Source organism: Amblyomma americanum, chromosome 4 (genome assembly GCF_052857255.1).
Source record: "Amblyomma americanum isolate KBUSLIRL-KWMA chromosome 4, ASM5285725v1, whole genome shotgun sequence".
NCBI lineage: Eukaryota > Metazoa > Arthropoda > Arachnida > Ixodida > Ixodidae > Amblyomma > Amblyomma americanum.
This window is the reverse complement of record NC_135500.1, coordinates 82058846-82082247: the sequence shown is the minus strand read 5'-3', so window position 1 is coordinate 82082247 and position 23402 is coordinate 82058846. Positions and strand designations below refer to the sequence as shown.

The window sequence follows — 23402 nt, the reverse complement described above, 5'->3', positions numbered from 1 at the left end:
ATTTTTTGGAGTCTGCATAACTTGGTACAAAATGGGCATCTAGAAAAAGGCACAGTGTGTTAGTGTATGCCTAAAACTCCAGATGCTTGAAAATTATCCAGAATGCCTACAGCAGTGTGTGCAGCTTTTGATCATAAAAACCCCATTGATTTATGTACATGTAACATTGTGTATGTGTTGTTCATTTCGAAGAATTGCACGCAGTAATGCACTGGGCAGATGTCAGCAGCAGGGCAGTCTGACTGGCATTCCCTGTGCTTGTTGTTGCTTACCAAGTGTGGCACTGAGTTATGCTCTTGGACCTATGACAGGACGTGACGGTGTCCCCTTGGAGTAACGTGGTGGCATCGTGTGATGCCTCCGGCTTGGTGGCCTCCATCTTGCTACCATCAATGTCTCAGAATTTGGAGCTGCTGAAGGATTACACCAGAGGACGCCTGGTATGACACCCTTTGATTCTTCCAGCATGGCCTTTTGATGAAGTGCATTTGGTTTCTCCGGTTCTCTGCGCCAAGAGATGGCACACAGGAAGTGGCCTGTGCTAACAATGCTAGTGCCTCGACCGCTAAATGCTCGTGTCTCCAAGGTGATACGCAGAGGGCTTCAAGCTGCTGAAAGGAACCATTAAAACTATCGCGGTGTACCCTAAGGCGGGGCTTAAGTGTCCTCCGAATTTTTGTTCATATTTTTTGTGATGATATTGTATTCAGATTCAACTAATATCTTCTGTCTTCTTTCCCTGCTTATTGCACCATTTTGCATAAGTGATTACATATGTTCTTTACACATAGCTGCCGTGGTGGCTCAGTGGTTATGGCGCTCGGTAGCTGACCTGAAAGATGCGAGTTCGATCCCGGCCGCTGCAGCCGAATTTCATTGGAGGCGAAATTCTAGAGGCCCGTGTACTGTGCCGTGTCAATGCACATTAAAGAACCCCCGGGGGTGAAAATTTCCGTAGCCCTTCACTGTGGTGTCCCTCATAGCCTGAGTCACTTTGGGACGTTAAAATCCTCATAAACAATAATATTTACACATATTACATGTGCAGGCTTCTTTTTTAAGCGTTCTGGTCACGTGAAATGCACTTGTAGCAGTCACTGGGCTTGCAACCGGGCTTGGCTGTGAGTGCAGACAGAGTGTGCTATACAGTTGAAACTCTATGTAACGAATTCCTGGATTTTACGAAATTTTTCAATTCCCAACACATCCCCCATTGAAGCCCATGTATAGGCGACCTTCATGTAACGAACTCGTTGCGGCAGTTGACCTTGATGTAACGAATTCGCGGCGCTGATCATCGAGCTGTATCTTGTAATGTTTTGCCCGAAATTTGACCGAGCAGTGCGCAACTTTAATGAATATTGTTTAAGTAAGTTTTTATATTAAAAGGTAAAGTAGACCGCGAGCAGAACGCTTGCAATCGCAGCAAACAAGCAGACCTCGGTGATGATGATGATGTTGAGCGCCGCTATCGCCGCTCCGTGGCAAGCGTAGCAACTTTTAAGCTTTCATTTTGTAGCTTGACACTAGGTGGCACTACCATGACAAATTCTTTGTGGCGTTGCGGCGCATTTACGGTAAGCCTTCTTCGTCAGCGTGTTGACGTGCGTGTGCTGGTGTGTGTTTACGGTGTCGATTCGTTACGATGAGTTCTGCTGTGAGGAAACGCAAAGTTTTGTCGCTTGAAGATAAGCTCTCAATTTTGAATGCGGTTACCGCCGGCGAAAAAAAGAAGGATGTCGCTGCCCGCTTCAATATACCAGCCAGCTCCCTGTCAACCATTCTTGCTGCAGAACAAAGCATCCGCAGTGCAATGGAGTCTGGCACAAGTGCCCAGAAGAAAAGACTGAAGACGTCGACGTATGCTGATGTAGACAACGCCGTGTTTGCATGGTTTTGTACAGACGAGCACAAAACGTGCTCATAAGTGGCGCGATTTTGCAGCAGAAAGCCATAGATTTTGCTTGCATCCTGGGCCACGACGACTTCAAAGCGAGTAACGGCTGGCTACAAGGATTTAAAAGCCGGCACGGTGTCGTCGGAAAAGTGGTGTCTGGCGAGTCTGCCTCCGCAGACAGCGATGCTGCTGCCTCGTGGGTGGCCGAGAAGCTTCCCGGCATTTTCAGCCGGTATGAAGCTGCCGACATTTATAATGCTGATGAGACGGCCCTGTTTTATCAAATGTTACCGAGCTGCACGTTGTCACTAAAAGGGGAAGACTGCCGCGGTGGAAAGCAAAGTAAACTCCGCGTGACGGTTTTGCTTTGCGCCAACACTGATGGCAGCGACAAGCGAATCCCATTGGTTATTGGCCGCAATGCCCGGCCCAGATGTTTTAAAGGAACAAGGCGGATGCCAGTAAAATATGTGGTAAACTCCAAAGCTTGGATGTCGCGCGCAATTTTTTCCGACTGGCTGAAGGAGCTCAACCAAGATGTCAAGCGACAAGGTCGCAGCCTTTGTTTGCTGCTTGACAACTGCTCCGCGCATCGTGTGGAAGACCTAAAGCTTTCGAACGTCGAGCTGCAGTATTTGCCACCTAACTGCACTTCTCTGGTACAACCCTTAGACAAAGGGATTATTAACAGCTTTTAATGCTGTTACCGCCGTCGATTGATACAAAAGATGCTCCTGGACATCCGCCTTGAACGGCCGACGAAAGTGGATATTTACCAAGCAGTCAAAATGCTTGCTGCGTCGTGGCAAGAAGTCGGATTTAAAGTGATCGCCAATTGCTTCGCCAAGGCTCAGGTAAATAAGGCCATTCAAGCTACAGTCACTGAAAACGAACCTTCAAGCCCACCCGAGGTCGCAGAAGCGTGGGATGAACTACGCATGAACGGTGGGGTGCCCGACGGTGTCGAGCTGTGCGACTTTTTGTTCGTGGACAACGGCGCCGTGGCTACGGAAGAGATGACTGATGCGGCACTTGTGGAAACCGTTAAAGATAGCCTTGAACGTTACGGTTCGTCAGAGCCTGATACGTTTTGTGCTGTACCCACCGTGAGGGAACTGATGGACGCGGTGGACGTTCTGCGCCGTTTCGTCGGCTCGCAGGACGATGAAGCAGCCCTGGATGCCTTAGTTTCCTTGGAGCTCCGAGTAATGGCTTCGATCGGGCAAAAAACAGCAAGGGAAAATTAGTTTTTTTTCTATTAAATAAATTCTTTGAATGGCGAGTTCGCTTGAATTGATCTGTCGCATTTTTATTTCGTTTTGGCATGATCCTTACCAGTCTTAACCCAAAAGTGCTTGTAACGAAAACCTGGATATAACGAAAAATTGTGAACTTTTTTCAATTTCGTTATATCCAGGTTTGACTGTAGTATGTAAGTTGGTTTGGAGTCAGTGGGCCAACAAATGATCTGTAAATTTAGTGCTGCACTTAAAGAGGCATACGCTGCTTCAGTAAGAGCAGGTGTGCAGCTTATGTTTTGAGCATCTGAGGCAGTGAGGAGGCACCAATTGGGACCTCCTGCCCCGGTGTAACTAATGCTTTTTCCCCTTTTTCTAAGCTACATGGTTGTATCTAACACGCTTCCGTTGCAGCCAGTGTACCGTGCACTGTTGGTGCCGCTGGAAGACAAGGACGAAAAAGGATCTGCAGCTGGGGGTCCAACACAAGGCCAAGGCCACTCGACTGCCCAGGAACGCTACGGCATCTCCTTTGAGGACACACCACTGGTAAGTGGCTGGCTCTTACACAATAAGATGCACTCAGTGCATTGAGCCCTTTATTGGTGCTTGCGAGTAAGGCTCTAGACCAGGGGTTCTCGAACTGGCTTCCATGGAAATATTGGGTTTCTTGGGCCATGGCCTCAAGATAGAGCGACTGCCTCGGCTTCGGGAGGTTGTGGGTGCGACTCCCACTGCCAGCCAGTCACCCATTAATTTTTTCAAATGGGTACAAGGTTTTCCCCCGGCCAGGTGCTCGGCTTTCAAGGGTGGGTGGCTTGAAAAAGGGTCCTACGCCTTATCCCATCACCCTTGAGCTTGGAACTGCCACTTCTAAAGTTTCTGAAACTTAACAAAGTAGTGCCAAACTTTGAAGAATGCCACCCTTTTATTCTCCCTCACACTGGGCGCAGCCATTCTGTGTCTCCCCAGGCATGCGTTGGACGCCACTTTTGGTGCGCGAATAAACATTTCTATATCAAAACAAGAGGCATCAGAGGAGAAGAGGCGATATGTCACTACTTTGCAAAGTTTGAGAGCATTTAGGCACTTCTCAAGGGCCACAATGGGCTTTACCACACAAGGCAGATTTCAGTCCCTTGCAGTCTGAAGCGGTGGCCCTGTGGTAGAGTATCCTCTGCACATTCTGGAGGTGCTGTGTTTGATCTCCAGTGCCGCCAGGAATCCACCGGTTTTCTAATGGGCGCAAGATTTCCCCCGGCCTGGTGCTTGGTTCTTCTGGCGTGAAATGCTTGGAAAAGGGCCTTTGCCAACCCCACCCCTCTCTCGATGAAAAATGCGAGGGACCGAAATCTCTGTTTTCGTCTACTCAAGGTGGGGTCTAAGACCCATTCCCCAACCATTTCACTCCAAACAATTGGGTCACCAGGCGAGGAGAAAACTTGTACCCATTGTATCACCATTGTGGGTACCCAGCGGCACTGGAGATTGAACCTTGCACCGCCTGCATGCGAACCGGGTGCTCGAACCACTTGGCTGGAAAAGTTTCAGAAAAAGATCTGTAGGCAAATGTCCTGGACCTTACTCTTTTCTTTTTGATAGTCTGTATGGTCTTTGCAACCGAGATAAACGAACTTGGGCTTACTCAGCACCATAGAAAAAAAGAAATCGACATGCAATGATATTTTGCTGCTCGATTGGACAGCATAACAGTACACAATCTTCACTGTAGTCATACAAAATGAGTAACGACATGAAATTCATGACACATGACACAACTGAAAATGAGAATATCATGATGGGTAGTAATACAGTGGAACCCCGTTCATACGTTTTCCACCGGACCGCGAAAAAAAAACGTAACAGCCGGGAAAACACAACAGTGAGGAAAGGTCCGAAAATTAATGAAAACAGTGCAGCTTTGCCTTGAAACAATTTATCTCGACATCAAGTGAGCGTAGGTCTTAAAAAAATCGAGAATGGTCGATTGCCGTTTTTTCCGCTCACTGGAAAACACCACACGTTTCTCGATGGCCTGGAAAGCCGCATTGCTCTCAGCGTCGCTTTGAGGTGCGACGTACCTGCGGAGGAGGTCCAGAGCCGCGACGGCTTCTCCAGCTCGGGTCAGCCAACTACCCGGTATCATGCGGCTCGTGCTCCTCGTCGTCATCACAGACTGAGGCTTCACTCGCGACCGAGTCTGCAACGATCTCAGCGATACTCTGACACTCGGACGTCACGTCACGACAGCAGCATCCACGGCGACGTAGTCGTCATACGTGACTCCCGTGGCACCCAGCGCATTCAAAGCTTCACTCAGCTCTTGATCATGAGAGGCTGCTTCCATCTCTTCAGCTTCCGTGGCAGTTTCTTCTCCGCCGTCCATGCGAAAGCCACACCGTGCGAAGCAGTGCTGTGCAGTTGACGCGCTCACTGCAGTCCACGCTGGCTGCCTGTCGACTGCGTTGAGAACATCCAGCTTTTCCTCAAGGGAAAGCGCCTTGCGCTTGCGCGACGCCATGAAAGGACGACAAATCGCTCGCGGTGTTAGCGAGGCCTAACGAGGCGTAGGCAGCGTAGGTGTTGACGGGAGGACATGGACGACTCGGATGGGTTGAACCGCACAAACAAGAAAGACTGGATTAGCGAGGCCTGACGGGGCGTAGGCAGCGTAGCTGTTGACGGAAGGACACGGACGACTCGGATGGGTTGAACCGCACAAACAAGAAAGACTGGATTGCTGCGGGCCCGCGGGTTTTACTCGCATCGGCTGACGAGGCAGTGGCCATCTAGTGGCAATCTCTCCAACTCGCGTGCGGCTTTTTATGGCCTCCGAGATTACCCACGCGCGTGCAAGGGGGTGATCTCGGAGGCCATGGTCTTGTAGCCAATTCCGTAGCCAAGCCTGGCCAAGACTCGTCAAAATGGCGGTTGGCGCGCGTAGCCCGGCCGGGTTCGGGGTGCCAGGTTGCGACGTATCATGCGGGAACGTTTTCACAGCTACAACGTAACAGCGGGGTACCCAATGCATTGGATCCTATGGGAGCTATGTCGGGACCGGACGAAAACGACGTAACACCCGGGAAAACGCAGCAGTGAGGAACGTAACAGCGGGGTTCTACTGTACCTCTTTGAGTCGGACTTCGTGGGACCGGAAGAAATGCCCCAGTTATCCGAAGGCCGAGTTAATATTAATTCCCACACCCCAATCCAAAAGAAAGAAATTGCCAAAAATTTGAAAAGGCATTGAAGGAGGATCCATCGAACAAACAGCAAAAAAGCCCATGGCAAGCATACAGTTTCAGCACAATGTACGAGCAGGGCGGAAGATGTAAGCAAGGGGAACGTGCACTGGCGTGGGAATGGTGAGACTCCTTTTATAAAGAAAAATAACCACCGACGCGCCAGCCGGCATCCAAAAGGCGCACACAGTTTCCAACCTGATTTCTAGCCCTGGGTGTTGCCTTCCTGGGTGTTGCCTTATTGTTCACTAATCTGCTGTGCATCCCTTCTGCAGGCGCATTGGATTGGTAGTGCCAGGTGCAAAAAGCAGTCCAACGAGCAATATAACGGCAGTCAGCTTAAGAAGGTGGACTGGTGCGAGGCTCAGGTTTATACTGAAACTACGCAGCCAGGCTATTGTTTGCCTAGCAACAGGGGCCCCTCCGATCGTTGTCGCATGCTGCTGTTATGTGCAGGTTAGAGATGAGCAGGCTGCAGTGCACCATACAATATGTGGGAATTTTACTCAATTAATTGCACTGTCAATTATACCTGCCTCTGCTCGTCCCCTTTTTAGCTCCATGTGAAATTCTGCAAGTGGGTCTTCCCTCATATCATAATTGACCAAAACAAGATGGCGGAGCTCACGCTAGGATAATTGGGAAGGCAACAGAATTAGTGCCATGGGTGTGGGCATTAAGAGATTCCGAAATGATTTCGATGGGCATATTTTAGTGCAACAGATCTGTAGAGCTGGTCTTTGTGGGTATTGGAGTCAAATTTGAAAGCTCCGCGTGGACCCTATAGTTTAGAAATAATTTTGAATTGTTGCTCTTAGTAGCTCGCAACCGATTAGGGCGACATACCTCACCGCATGTCCCCTACCGCGATGATGTCAATGGGCAGACGAGGCGAGCTTGAAGGCTGGCTCTTCTGCTTTCTGATGCCATCAAGGTAGGGGACACAAGGTGAGGTGTGTCACCCTAATCAGTGGGGAGTTACTGCGAGTAGCGATTTTTAATAATTGATTTCTAAACTGTAGAGTCCACGCAGAGCTTTCAAATGTGACTTGAATACCCACAAAGACCACCTCTACAGATCTGTTCCACTAGAATATGCCCATGTAAATCATTTCAAGGTCCCTTTAGGTATGCAACATATTGCGGAACAATCAAGCGAACAAACCACACGGTTTCACACAGTAGTGATTGTTTTAACCGGGTGGTCAACCATCCCACACATCCTGTTTGATATGTAGGGAAGCCCACTTTTGTAATTTTGCACGAGGCCCAAGCCTAGCAGCCTCCGAATGTGACCAGTCTCCGTGATAAACGATGGAGAAAAAAGGCGAGCAGGACGCCTTTCTGCTTTTTTCTACTACGGTCAGATTTATAGAAGTTGGAAAATCGGAAATGTTCTGAAATTTTCAGATATTTGAAAATTCTTCAATTTCTCGGGTTGAACATGAAACAGATATCAACAAATTTGATTCTTATTCCAAATTTTGGATATTCGCGCGCCCCTACTTATACGCTATGCAATGAACTCTCCTAACTTGAGCTCGCATAATTCAGACATCCTGTTTATTAGAACTGGTGCTTTGGCCCCTGTCCACATCAAGTGTACTAAAAAGCTCTCCTTAATTTGAACACCACTTACTTTAAAAACTCATGCATAATACAGACCCGGATATAACACCAGGTGTAGTATGCGGATAGCGAAAATGAAAAAAAAATTCTCATCCACGTATAATGCGAGAAACAAAAAGCAGTCAGCACGAAGATGTTCCGGAAGTCACGAAAGCCGAGCGCCCTCTGATTATTTGTTCATGCCGGCATACCGGATAAGATGTGTGTAGTGCAAGCGGCATGTAGAGAGGCGGCCCGCAAGCATGTACAGACCAGTTCTGGCATACGCACTGGCACACACGCTTCAGAAGTGACCGTAGTCTGAGCTTTAGTGATCGTCATCACCGGGTGTGGTGTCTTCTGAGAGGCCTTTGACAGAGATATCATTGCATAGAAACATGTCTTCGGTAGTCGAGCGTGTTAAATATTCCGCTTTTTTTGACATGATAACTGACAAGCTCCTCAGGAATGCTGGTCCAAGTGTCAGCAATCTAAGTGCACAGCATGGCTGTAGAGGCCCATGTCCGGCAGCAGTAACCGCAGGCTTTCCCTACCCCATACAGGCCATGTAGCAGCATATGACGCATTGCCAATGCTTTCAGCAGCTACAATTACTCTCCTTTTAAAAGCAGCCAAGTGCTGCTTTTGCAGTCTCAATACCATGAGAGGTGCGATCATTTTGGACATCGCGAGGTCAGGTCTGCGTAGTGGCGTCGAAATCAAAACTACCAACTTTCGCCACCGCTAGATAAGTTTCCTCTCGCTGGAAACATGATGGTGCCTGTGCTCGATAACAGCGAAACTGCAGCTATGGATTTTGGCCAAAAATTGTTTGGATCTGCATATAATATGAGGGGGAAATTTGACGTGCTAAAATCTGGGGGGAAAATGCGTATTAGGTTATATATATGCAGGATTTTGCAGTAATTGGAACAAATTTGCTGGCCTCCTTCATGTTTGAATTTTTGAAAGTAAGAAGTAAATGACACTTTTTTTGTCATTTAGGAGTGAGCTCAGGCAACGCTAGTACTATTTATTGGAAACAGCTTTCGTGCTCTCATAATGTAATTTAATGCTCATTGCAGTGGAGGCACGGTAACAACTCCCACGTTCATCCGTAAAAATATCTGTGCATGCAATGTGTGTATCACATGTACGACATGTAAAAAGACATGCACAGTCATGATGTACTCAAATATGTGGGTTGCATTCAGTTCATAGGTTCAAGAAAAATACTTGCCAAGAGAAGTCCATGGACGCGCTGATTTTTCAGTGCATATGTCCACTCGCACACCAAAAACGCACGCCTGAAAACCAGTTCGTGGTCTCCGGGTTCACATACAGATGTACACATCACAGTTGGTGCATAGATATAACTATGGTTTAATGCAGTTTACAGAAAAATTGGTTCACATCCTTTTATCCCTTTCATTTATCTGTTTGTTTCCTTTGGGCTGATCCCTCCTGCTTTTACAGCTTGTCTTGCAAGGTGCCATCGGTCTGCTGTGTGTATAGTCAGTGATCCAGAGTTTCAAGCCTTGACATAGTCAGATGTGTGATTGAGGCAACCATTGTACTTCTCTTTCCTTGCAGCATCGAGAGGGCCAAGCTCTTCATCAGGCTGTGGATCGTGTGTCATCAAGGAGCAACTCCTATTCCAGTGGCAGCAACTTGTACCATCTCAACTCCATCAACACGGTCAGTGCCACCGAACATGTGCATGTGGTGCCTGCTATTGGTGCAGGCGCAGCAGGACTGCAAACACCCTTCTTCTGAAACTCGGACATGCTGCGAAAAATGCATTACATCTGCACCGAGTATATGTCAGTGTGCTGTATGTGTTAGCAGTCCTACATTAGCATGCAAATTCTGGTAGGTTGCTTGCGCTTTGCTATGTCTATATGGTTCACCATGCTTTGCTTGTGGACTCGAGCATTTAGGGATTGTACTTGATCGAGGGTGGTTTTGTTGTAGGGAAAGGAAATACAAACAGAAAAGAATGATCTTTCTAATATGTTGGATGAGACTGTTCAAAACCTGTGCTGATTGGAAGAAAATGGCGCGAATAAAGTGTCCATCTTCATCCATGCTGGTCATCGCTGCCGGAGTTCATCGCAGCTCATGAGGTCTCCGCCCTGATGGATGAGTTTAGCCTTTATGTCTCGGAAGATATTAGCCAGACAATCCGAATGACTTGATGACTTCTGGCAAAAAATTTTCGAACTCAAGCAAGAGGATGGGGCTCGAAAATATCCCTTGTTGGCGGCACTCGTAAAAGCATATCTGTGCCTCTCGCACAGCAATGCTCATTTGGAGAAGGGGCTTCAGTGAGAATCGGCGAGTGCTGAGAAGGCGATCGTCCTTTTCAATGCAAATTGTAAATGCGCTTAGGTCTGTAATGACATAATCCCAGCGGTTCAGCCAAAATTCAGCTGCCATTCCTATGACACCACGATTAATCAGAGCACTAAAAGTATCGCGGAAGTAAAGGCTGCAGTGGTTGGAGGCAGATGCAGCAGAAGAGACACGTGCAAGACAAGCAAAAGAAGGTACCGGACAAGGACACCCAGAAAAGAGGTCAGAATGAAGAGAAGGTACCGGAAAAGATCAGGCTGGCCAGGAATATGATCGCCAATGCTGAGCTGTTTTTCGCAAAAGGCGTCAAGTCGAAAAATTTTGCAGATGTTGCAAGCCCTTCTGAAGAATGGACAGGAAAGGCTGTCAGCGGCGCTGTCCGAGCTGGAGTCATCAAGGAAAGAAAAGAAATAGTACCTTAAATTTGCAGTTTTATGAATGGTATAATTTTTATAGCTTTGTTGCATATCTCGTTGTGTCGTCCATCTGAATAAAAACGGCTTTATTTTTAGCAAAATCTCCTGTTTGCATATTTTTGCAGCTTTTTAAGGAAAGAACAGACCTTAGACTGAATTTGGGCTTAAATTGAAGCTTGTTTTTGCATGGCTATGGTCGTCATAAACACCTGAGCAATTGACTATTCCAGAAATAAAACAAGCCTTCTTTATTTAAGTGCTTCGAGACATGAAATTTTGCTAAGAAACAGTTTTTTTTCCTCCTACAAAAGCTCAAATATCTGCTACAAAATGCCATTTTTCCTGCCACAAAACTTGAAAATACTGCTACAAACTGCGATTTCGTCTGCTACAAAAGCTGCTACAAGAAGCCAGTTGTCAGTTCCACCACTGTAAATGCATCTCTTGCTGCTGAACAAAAGTAAATGGAGCGACAAAAAGGAAAACAATGATATTTTTGCAAGGAACAAAAATTAAATCGAATTGTCCTCTGTGCCTCTTCAAGGAGACTTTTGCTCAGCTGGTTGCGAAAAGCGAACTTAAACTTGTGAGACTTGAGTTGGCACTGTCTGATTCGACCCGTTATGCGCAGGTGTGCTGGAGCCCCAACTACACCAGCGCCACCTGGCTGCTGTCAGCAGGGCAGGCTGGCATGGCTCGGCTCACGTGGTTTGGACTTTGCGGTCGTCGTTTGGCAAAGAGCCGATCCGTCTCCTGACACAGCAGCCAAGGACTCTCGCCGTGGCCACCGCAACAGTGGTGTACAGACCAGCATAGGCTATTATGTAATATATAGAAGGAACGAGAATGAAGTACTTTTGCAGTGCTAAAACAATAACTCAGTTCCTTCAACCGTGGCTGAGCTGGTGGCTGAGATGTGGTCTCCAACAACGAGCTGGTGAATGTGCTTGTTCAAGAGCCATGCTCAAAGCCTTGCAATTTGGCTTTGAACATGAAGCTACTGATGGGCAGAGACTGACTACCCCGAGCCAACTGCTGCGTGCTGAAATTTGACTTGTGACAGTGCTGTGGGTTTTTTTTTTTTTTTTCAACTGACGGCGACTGCACATAGTTCCGATGACGCACAAAAGGCCCCCATCACCCGAGCCTCCACCACTGTCAAGCCAACGAACGCCAGCTCTTGTTGCCAACATGGCATGCAAGGACCTTCATCTGAGTGTCTGGGGCACATTGTCGCCAAAAAACATGGCTTCCAGAGAGCATCACTAGGGTATTCATTGTAACTATAGTGGTGGTTTCTTTCTGCAAAATGCCTGATGTAAATTTATACATTTGTCTTGATGAGACAATGTACAATGACAAGTTCAGTGTGTGTCGCGCTTGGCTGTGCCTAGGTATGCTTGCATATAATGCTTCCCACTTGTGCAGGCCAGACAGGAGGCTGTCGCTGTGTGAGGTCAAGCCCAAGTGGGATTACACTGCACTTTTGTAAACCGGTGCAAAGTACACAGCTGCTTCTTAATCATGCAGTTTTCTCTTGCTGCTGTTGACTGCACAGTATTGCATGCACTGTGATGCAAATGAAGGTCGATTGCAGTTGTGGAAATTGCACTTGCAAAATAAAATCTAGCAGCACTCACCCAAAGTGATAGGAAAAATGGTTGGTGTTACCAACTCATTCATACTCTCTTATCAAGGTTTACGGCTTTGCGTTTCACAACAGCTGGGCCCCGAAAAGGCGGCAGCCATGGTTTTCGATGAGAATTGCAGTATGATCAGTGTCATGCTTAAGGCTGGAACAAGATTGGTATCCCTCATGTTTACAAAGAATGTGCGGTAGACTGCAATTTCATGTTGTTGTTGTTTTTTGAACCAGAGATCATACTACTGGTACAAGTATTTTAGTGTTGGTGCAAAACCACTAAATGAACTGGAAATCAGTTTGCATTCATGTGTACATGGACACTGCAGTATTGTATACTTTATATGCCATGCAGATGAATTTTGGCAAGAAATTGCTCATTTTAAAGGAAAGCAGATAAGATTTCCTAAATTGCGAGAAGGCAATTAGGGTGCTGATGCTGTAGTTTGCAGCCCATTTCATTCCAGCTCGGTTCACACCAACGTGACAAACCGGTCACAAGTCACAGCAGCATGAAACATGATCAGTATTTGAACCTTGCCCTGCTCTCCGGGATGACCAAGCACTGCACTCATGTCGTAAAAGAAGTGAACTTTTGTTTCTCATATCATGCGACATTGTTATCACTGCCCTCTGTAGCTTGCTAAAGACTCCAAAGCCAAAGTCCTCTGTAATGGTTGGCTTCCTGACTACACATATATCACAGGTGATTGTGTAATGGGAAGGTGCCTTTGTGATGTGTGTTTAAAATTTAGCAGGACAAATGACTTTGAAAGAATTGTGGGGGTGGCACCTTGGAGAGCTTATAAGTAGGGATGTGCGAGTATTTGTATTCATGTTTGAGAAATTGATATTAGAAAATTTGTAAGTATTCAAAACTTCCCGAATATTCGATAATTTTCAATTAGTCGCAAGCGATCGTATACCATGCTGACACTCATAATTTTGACCGCAGCGAAACCACAGTACTATATGCGTAAATTATCCGACAATCGAGTTTAAAGCACCAGAAGAACAATACAAATCTGTCGTCTTCGCTTTCCTCTCCGGTGTTAATTGCGTGGGCCAGGTGCATTCGAACGCTGCTAGGCTTGACCTCATGTGAAATTCCGCAAGTGGGCTTCCCCATGTATGACACCTGACCAGAACAAGCTGGCCGACCACCCACCTCGAGTAATCACGAGAAAGAACGCTGCCTTTTCTGTGATCCTTCCTTAATGTGTTGCATACTTAGCCCTCACCCAGGTCATTTTCTTGTCGCCTTTATATAACTCCTAGCATAAGCTTAGCCATCTCGTTTTCGGCAACTGTGATATGCGGGAAAGCCCACTTGTGGAATTTTGCACCAGGTTTCCGAAGGAGCAAGTCGAGGTGTCACAGCAGGGCAAGCGATTGTGTAAAAATCCCGTCCATTGCATAGTGCATTATAGCCCGCGCACCTCATAAATGCGCTTAATGGCAGGCTTGACAATGATAGGAGGGCTCCTGTCACCAGGCTGAAAATTGCTTGCCCATGTAGTTTGTTTCTGAGCTTCGCCAGCCCATGGCGACGGCAGCTGTCGGTCTGCTCATTCGCCAGTCGTCCGAACCTAGCTCCACGCCACTTTCGAACACTGACTGACGCATCCCTGGTCATTTATTTTTCCTTTTTAAAAGCAGTCTTGCCGTTCCAACATCAATATGCGTTCTCCTCGTTTACGTCCACCTTGATCCTCCAGCATGCCGAAAGTGCGTGCTCGTCACATATTTTTGGTGTTTGTGTGATGGAGCCTCCTCATAAGGCTTCAAGGCATTTTCGCATTTTGGGCATTCTTTCTTTTTTCAGGGCACGGAGCCATTTATAAATCGACCTTCAGACAATTCAACCATTTTTTCCGTCCCTTGAATTACGAATTAATGATGTTTTGCCAGTCATCACATTATTTTTAGTTGCCAGTTGTGTCATTTTATGGATTTCATTTTGCATGATGACATTACAGGTTGCATACTGTTATCAAGTAGTATACATTCTGTGCACTTCATTTTTTTTATGTGGTGCTGAGTCAGTCTAGTTTTTATTTGAGTAGCAAAGCCCATACACTATTTTGAAAAAAAAATGAGGGCGACGACATTCAAAGCTATGTTTTCTTCATATTCATGTTCGATTTGCATTCGAAGACTGCAATATTCGCACAGCCCTACTTGCTGAAGCCTTACAACCAGGGTCCCCCTTTTTCTAGTTACAACCAGTGCACTAACAGGTCGAACAGCGGCGAAAATTCGGAGCTGAAGCAGGAAGAGTTACCGATTTGATAAAATATGGGTTACATGCTTGAAGACTGTCTGTATAAAGCTCATAAATCATGAAACGGTGGATGTAATATGCTTGATTTTAAACATCTGTGTGCCCTTCTTCTACAGCATGCTTTATATGGGAACCTCTGAACCGCTTGAAATGTTCGTATAATGTCCGATTTTAAACATTTTATTTTTGCTGCTCAAAGCTTGTTTCTAAAGATCGTTTCCATATTGGTACAGTGCATGGTAAGAAGTAGAGGCATCCTTGAACGTACCGTATGCTGCCGTACATAAGCCAATTCCCCCAACGCTCATCCCTCACTCGCCAAAGAGAAATTTGGCTGTAAACTAGCACTGCCCCGCCACAGAGTAGCCAGAGCAGGTGATTTATCTCTAAAGCGTTCCCCATGGGATGGCATTGCGGCGCTCGTGCAGCTCAAAGCTACGAACTCGTAATAGTGCAGTTAACTGTGAGGATAAAATGGCGCACTTTCCTGCCTTCCAAACTCACCTGCAGCATGGCTGGCTAGCCCGGTAAGTGGCAAAACAAACTGCCAATGGTCCTATAGTTTCGGATTCTGGCGTCACAGACACTCTGGACGCGTTACAGCAGTCTGCTCTCTCACTATGTACCACTCGTCCTCGCCAATGTAAGCGAGCCGGATAAATTGCACGCAGTTCGAATTTTCGTTTGGAACGGACCTGCATACGGTTTAATGTTTTGTTCTTTGTGATGTTTTTTTTTTTGCGCATGAAGCCACCCATGGCCCGTCTGAAATTACATTAGAGCCCGCAAATTGGCCAACCCTGCGTGTAGGTAGACCCCCTTTTAAATGGTCATTTTTGTAAAAAAAAAGTTGACTTATATGTGGCAATATAGATATATTCAAGATCTGTGGTTGATCTAAAGACTTTCTGTGCTCCCAAAATTCATAAGCTAAGTCCTCTAGTTCTCAGCCTTAGCCGACATTTCCAATTCGCTGGTCCGTGCATCTCGCAGCATCCAGGTATTACTTTGAGCATAACCACTTCACTTTTCTCAACTACTACTTCATTCTCCACAGCGTTCAAGCTTCAGCACAGACATGTATATGCTTGTCTTCTCTTCTGTTGAGTGAAAACTTCTGCAATGGGCATAGTTCCCTGAGCGCTCAGTTCTGCGCATTATAGAGAAACTAACAGGAAGTGCTGAGTCTAGCTAGAATCTGAGATTAGCGCGGTGAGGTAACGAACATGTCTTGATTACCAAGAACAGAACTTGGGTAAGGCAGAAAATTATGTAGCGGGCATAGCTTGCTTACTGCGAAAACTCAATCATGTGCTTTATTTTCAGGCCATAGTTGGTTCACTGCTTTTTCGTGCAGCATTATGTTGACAGGCAAGTACCATTGAAATGGGACAAAACCAGTACGGGGATTAGTATGCAAAGCAAACTGTTTGCTTTGCATGTTAAGGACTAAACCTGTGTGACGCTGTCATGTGCGTGAAGCTCAGAAGCACAAGCTTGCAAGGTCCTTTGGAGTCTTTCTGAATGGGGAGGCTGCCTTGTCTTAGAAGAATGGCGAGTAGGATGGAAGTATAGAGCATGGTGGTGCCATCTGTTGATACATGTTGCAACAAAGGGCCTCTCTGATTCCCATATCAACTACTTTCATTTTCTCTGTTTTGCCAAGAAACCACAATATTCTGCATCTCAAAAATGACGTCGCATTCCACAAACTGTGTGGGGGTGTTTATGGAAGATTCAGGTACCTCGATATATGATTTTCTTGACAGAATCATTTTTGTGAACACAAAACAAAGCTGGTGAATTTCTTGACCAGTCTACCAGTCTAACATAACCTCTTGCATTATTCCTTTAATGTGTATTTGGACCGACCAGCAGGAGTTCAAGCAGCGCAGCGAAGAGGTAGACGAAGTGCAGCTGGGATTTCGAGTGACGCCTGTGGTGTCTCCGTTTGACCAATGCCAACTGACCCGCGCTTCGAATAAACACCTTTACAAACGTTCCTTTAAGGCATAAAGGTGTGGCCAACAAGGACGCTAAGATGACCGTGTATTTGAAAGACTGCACACCAGGCTGCACCCTGCACAGCAACTGTGCACAGCGGTAAACACGAGGACGAGCAGTGACAGAGTTCACCAATCATTTGAACACTGAAAGAGATGCGTGAAATGCCATGTGGACAGTGAAATCGGTGTTACTCAAAATCTTGTGGTTGTGACAAGTCCTCCCAAGCTCCTGTTTATCATTATTGGCCTGACTACGCCCACTGCGGGACAAAGTTCTCTCCCATATCTCTCCAGTTAACCCTGTCCTGTGTCATTACTCCTATTACTAAATTGTTAATCCTTGACCACGGCTCTGTTGAGGGAACTGCTTGTAGCTCCTGAGTGTTATGCACAGCTGGCTTGCAAGAAAGCAGGACTGTGGCCATCACGAACAACAAAATCATCGTGCTGCAGCACTAATTCAGTCTGTTAGTCAACCTACTAACTAAACTGGTAGCAACATTGATCTTATCAGCCTGCACTTGTTCAAGGCTCCACATGGACAAGTTATATGCACTTCATGCACTTTGCATCACAATGTTCACCCCAGCTGCCAGAGCTTCATGGCCTAGTTTATGCTGAATGAATGAGCAGAGAGGAGCACATTGGTACTGAGCCTGGAACTCTGCTCTGCAGCAGGGAACAGTCTCTGGATTAGGATAATTCTCTAGCCAGAATAGTGCTGCATCTCCCGCTGACAGCGTGCCACAGCGATGAAAAGGGGGAAAAAAAAACGATTTCTTGGTCAGGCCACCATGGTTCTTGGCTGGTACAGTTTCGGCTCTGAAGTGCACATTTCAGGACCTTGCAGCTTTGGAACATTGTAAATTTGCACTTCTTGCCTAGAGTCCAAGACTGCATGTGCCATCTGGCACCGTTTGAACCTGTGTGAACGGAATAAAGCAAACTTGTGAACTGCTGCTTTGGCTTCATTGACTAGTGCACTGGCTTCAACTGCGGACCGAGGTCACGGCCGGTGTTGCTAATTTTTCTACACTGTGATGGTCCTCGCAGTGAGATGGTTAATGGAAAACTTGGTATGATGAATTGTAGACAAGTGCTTGAAGCTATTAATAGCGTGTAGTTAATGCAGAATAGCATTATACAGAATTATTGGTTCCGTAGATGCCACCCAAATTAAGGCTGCATGGCCTAGGAACGGTACCTTGGTGAAATACTAGCAAGGCCTTTGTCACATCCTCTTCCGTAATTGATCAAAAATGAAATTATATTTAGGCAAAAAAATAATACTCTAAATGCTACTGCACTGAACAGTTGGTAAAGAGTAGGCTGTGGAAAATTTTGCCAAATGGCGGAGTTCCATCTTGAAAAGCACCCAACAAGTTGTACCGAGGGCATCCTTTGAATAAAATTTGGCCATGATGCATTCACAGATGTCCAAAAGATCCATTCAAGGAGGATGACACTGCAATGTTTCCAGGACCATTGAGGGGCATACAATGCGTTTCACGTAAACTGAAGCAAGGTTAAAGAACTATTGGGATGCCCTGGTGAAAAAAAGCATTGAGTCTAATTGGGGTTTACATTAAGAATGTCCTGTTGGTTCTTATTGTGTATTTCGAACCAACTGGTTTCAATTTGAACATTCCATTTGGAAAGCCCAAGTGGACGCAATGTTTTTTTTTTTTCACCTGGGTTACATCACCTTGAGATTGCAATGCCATAGCATTAGATCTCACTAGGCCTAGGCTATGGCAATATTCGATCATTTTGAGTATTCAGTAGAATAGTAAAGTATTCGATTCGATCCGAATGTTCGGTATTCTGAATCTCAGAAGTATTCGTCACGAGTGAATAATGTTTCTCGAACTCTTTCTTCGTGTGGTTTCCGGACAGCATGGCATCTCTTCCGGGATGCACCACGGCGCGCGCGCTACCGAAGCCCCGGCTCCGCGTTGCCATCTGCTTCCGCGCCCCCCCAGTGTGCACGCGCTGATTGATCCCTTCAGGGCAGGGGTGCAAACAGCTGACCGGTGCCTGGCGCCTTGTGGCGTTCTCAAAGCAATATGCGCAGCTTGGCTGCCCGCGGATCGCTCTATGCTAAACCTAATAGGAGAACGACATCCGCGGATCGATTATGAGCCGACTGCAGGTGCAGCAGCCGCTCTTCTCCGTGTGAAATTCATGAATCAAGTGCGACTATGTGAGCATCAAGAGCACGAGGCACACGGCCTGACGCGGGGTGGCGCTGGGTGTGGAAATGCTGCGAGGCTATAGGCCACGAGTTCAGATTATTTATTTATTTATTTTGTTGTGTATCAGACGGACGCCAGGCTGGAACTGAACAAACGTTTATTGAGACAGTGCCTTTTTATAGGCGGATGAACATGTGATCTGCCGACGACTGCTTGCGTGGCTGATAAGCGATACATGAAAATGCAGTTTAAAACATGCGCTATCAGTATACCACACTCCTTTCTCCTAAGATTTGCACAATCCAAAACGGACTAACTAGCCATTAATGCCATAACGCAGGACAGGCCGTCGAACACGCGTTGATCTTCGCGGCTCGACCGGTACTTGGGTGGCTTGGCCTGGACTCGCCCCAGGGGTTGCTTCTGGGCTAGCAGACAGCGGCTGTGGCTGCCTGGCTGTAGGAGGAAGCCTGACGTGGTAGTCCTCACTTGTGACTGGGTCAACTACGAGCCGCGTCCAGGCGCTCCTCAACTGATTGCGGTGCCTGTGATGACGCTCGCCGTTGTTTAGCTGTACCACGTACGACACCGGACCTCTGACTGCCACAACACTGGCAGCCTTCCACCTTGGACCTGGGCAAAAGCTTTTAGCGTAGACCGCGTCACCGACACGAAACCTCTTAGTCTCCGGTCGTTGTAACTCAGGCGCGTGTTGCCGGTCCGGATGGAGTCTGTCTAACGCTGACCTCAGTCTTCGTCCGAACATTAACTCTGCTGGCGATTTTCCCGTGACCGAATGTGGCGTCGTGTGTTGCTTAAACAGAAACCGGGAAATCTTGCACTGTGTCGAACCTTCCTGCTGCTTCTTCAATGCTTCTTTAACTTCTCTTACCATCCTCTCCGCCCTACCATTGCTGGCTGGATGATAAGGTGCAGTGAAAATTGCACGCACGCCATTACACTTCAAAAACATTTGCAACTCTGTGCTAGTGAAAGCTGTGCCGTTATCTGAAACGATAACGTCCGGTACACCATGTGTCGCAAACATCTTCCTTAAGCTGTTGACGACAGCCGTAGCTTTCATGGATTGCATGATTTCGACTTTAGCCCAATTGCTGTACGCGTCTACCACGACTAAGAAAACGTCTCCTTTGACTGGGCCAGCGAAATCAATGTGCAGTCGACTCCAAGGCTGATCTGGCTTGATCCAAAAATGCACTGGAGCCTTGGCATCACTTTGCCGGTTATTCTGGCACGGATGACAGTGCCGAACAAACTCCTCAATTTCGTGGTCCATCTTCGGCCACCACATGAGCCCTCTAGCTGATGCTTTCATGGCACTCATCCCTGGATGATTTGCATGCAGGAGTTGCAGCACATTCTCTCTTGCTGCGGTTGGAATTATGACGCGATTCCCCCACAGTATGCAATCACGATGCAATGACAACTCCGACCGTCTCACCTCATAAGGCGCAAACTTGCTGTCCACTTGTGTTGACGGCCAGCCACTGAGTAGCCATTCCTTTACCCGGGATAGAACCGAGTCCTTTTTGATCAGCGCAGCAATGTCCGCCGCTTGCAGCGGTGCGCAGTCGACCGCTTCCAACAAGAGCACGTCCCCAGGCGGTCTTGGCTCGTCCTCGTCTCCCGGGGCTGGTAGACGACTGAGTGCATCGGCGTTGGAGTTGTCTTGGCCTCGTCTGTACTCAAGGTGGTAGTTATACGCAGACAACAGTAAAATCCAACGCAGCATTCTGGGCGACACAACTTCGGGCACTCGCTTGTCCGTGTTAAACAGGCCGAGTAACGGCTTGTGGTCTGTTATCACTGTAAATTCTCGCCCAGCTAGGTACTGGTGGAACTTTTTTACGCCAAATACCACAGCCAAACCCTCTCTATCAATCTGAGCATAGTTGCGTTCACTGACGCCAAGAGTGCGAGAAGCATAAGCTATGGGCTGCTCCTTCCCGTCATCCGCACGATGGGCTAGCACTGCCCCCACCCCCACAGGCGATGCGTCGCAGCACAAAATTAAAGGACGCTTGCAATCGTAGGGCACAAGTACGGCGTCTGAGCTGAGTAAATTTTTCAGTCTCTCAAAAGCCCGCTGATGCTCACCTGTCCACTTCCATTCGTGGTCACGGTCTAGCAGTCGATAAAGCGGTTCGGCCGCTTCCGTCCTGCCCTTGAGGAAACTGCTGTAGAAATTCAGCAATCCCAAAAAGGCTTGCAGCTCCTTTTTTGCTTGCGGGCGCAGGCGCTTGCTGGATGGCGTCCGTCTTGCTTCGGCTGGGATGTACTCCTGAGTCATCAATCCTGTGTCCCAAGAATTCGATGCTCGTCTGGTTAAATTCACACTTGTCCTTGTTTACTCGTAGCTGTGCCTTCTGCAGACGCGATAGCACAGTCTCTAATCTCTCGGCGTGCTCTTCGGCGTTACATCCAGAAATTAATATGTCATCCAGATAAGCTTTCACTCCGGGAACGCCCGCTAACAGCGTGTCGATGACTCGTTGAAAAACCCAAGGTGCGACCGAAATGCCAAACGGCAGCCGCTTAACCTTGTACAGTCCCTTTATCGTGTTAACTGTGAGCACCTCAGCCGTCTCGTCGTCTAGCGTAAGCTGCTGATAAGCTTGGGCTAGATCCAACTTGGTAAAAAACTTGCTTGAACTTAGAGCTGTGAGCATTTCCGCTGTAGTGGGCAAGGGGTATCCACTGCTCTTAACAGCTTTGTTTACGGTACTGCGATAGTCGCCGCAAAGACGTAAAGTTCCATCTTTTTTTCTTACCACTACCAGTGGTGTTGCCCAGTTGGAGTAGCTGACGGGCTCCAATACACCTTGTTGCACCAAGCGGTCCACTTCGTTGGCCACGTCGTCCTTGAGGGCCAATGGAACTGGTCGACTTTTGAGGAACACCGGTTGGGCGTCATCTTTCAGTTCGATGTGAACTGGCGGTCCGTTGAAGCCAGGGAGGTCTCTGCGAAACACCTCGGGAAATCGCGAAGGCACGTCCTCCACGTTTACTTGCTGTATACCCCGCAAGCCAATACCTAACGGGTTAAACCAGTTTCTCCCAATCAGGCTGTTGCCTTGCTTCTGTACTACGAGCAAAGGTAGCTTTGCCTTCCTGCCTTTGAATTCCACCAAGACACTTGCTTGACCCAGCACGGGTAACGCCTCCTTTGACCAGGTTACGATAGTTGTTCCAGAATCTTGCAGTGGTATTTTACCGTGATTCCTTTCAACAACCCTGAACGTATCTTCACTCACAATTGAGCACGATGCGCCAGAATCAACCTCCATCGGAACTTCTTGCCCTTCAATCGTTACTTGAACCATGAACTTCTGTTCTTGCTCATTCACTTCGCACAGGGAAAACAACGCACTCATTTCGTACACGCCCTTGCTCTTATCTCCTTTCTTCTTTTGCTCATACGCTGTCTTCCGAGCAGTTCTACTGTCGTCTTTCGACCGACAAGCCTTAGCTATATGTCCAACCCTTTTGCAGTTGAAGCATGTCGCCTTTCTAAAACGGCACAAATGTGGAGCGTGCTTACCGTTGCACCGGTAACAGCTGGACCCCTCCGCTGGGGTGTCTTGCTTCGCACGGGTTGCTTGTACCATTTCCTGGCAGTCCGTCTCGTATCGACCGTGTTTGCGTATGTCTCGCTGTTGCTTAGCGGTTGCTTCTGCTTTTGTGGCCAAGTCATACGCAACCTTAAACGTAAGGCTGTGTTCTGCGAGAAGTCGCTGTTGAACCCCTTCGTTCCGGAGTCCGCATACGAAACGATCCCGCATCATGACGTCCAACGGGAGTTGGGCGCTGCCAAAACCGCAGTCTTCGGCTAGCTTCCGAAGCGCCGTGACGTAGTCCGCAACCGATTCCTCGGCAGCCTGGTTTCGCCTGTAGAACAAAAACCTTGCATACAGCTCCGAAGGCTTTGGATGCAGGTGCTTGCGAACGGCAGTCTTGATTTCTTCGTAGGTTGCTGCTGTCGGTCTTTCTGGCTTCACCAAAGTTACGATGAGCCCGTACACTTCTTCGCCGCAGCTGCTCAACAGGACTGCTCTTTTCTGCTCTTCTTTCGTTATCTGGTTCGCTTCGCAGAACATTTCCAGGCGCTCGACGTATTCGTCCCATGACGCGTTCGTGCCGAGACGATACTCGCCGATCCTGCCGACGGCCATCGCCGTCGCTGCCTCGTCGCCAACTGTTGTGTATCAGACGGACGCCAGGCTGGAACTGAACAAACGTTTATTGAGACAGTGCCTTTTTATAGGCCGATGAACATGTGATCTGCCGACGACTGCTTGCGTGGCTGATAAGCGATACATGAAAATGCAGTTTAAAACATGCGCTATCAGTATACCACATATTTATTTATTTATTTACAGATACCTTACAGGCCTCCAGAGAGGCATTGTGTAAAGGGGGGTCAAATACAGAAGTTTGTGCAAAATAGGTTAGAAATAAAAAAACACAGTAAAGTTCAGCAAAACACAAAAAAACAGGT

General features: G+C 47.4%; 1 protein-coding gene across 7 annotated transcripts in view; it reads left to right on the top strand.

Moving 5' to 3' along the window:
- Positions 1-17647, top strand: part of LOC144128082 (uncharacterized) — a 180823-nt gene extending 163176 nt beyond the window's left edge. For all 7 annotated transcript variants that reach the window (XM_077661152.1, XM_077661150.1, XM_077661149.1 and 4 more), the window contains 4 exons: positions 312-440; positions 3550-3684; positions 9579-9683; positions 11388-17647. In XM_077661152.1, the coding sequence (XP_077517278.1) occupies positions 312-440; positions 3550-3684; positions 9579-9683; positions 11388-11513 (495 nt within the window). In that variant the 3' untranslated portion in view covers positions 11514-17647. The remainder of the gene's footprint in view (positions 1-311; positions 441-3549; positions 3685-9578; positions 9684-11387) is intronic.
- Positions 17648-23402: the final 5755 nt, after the last annotated feature.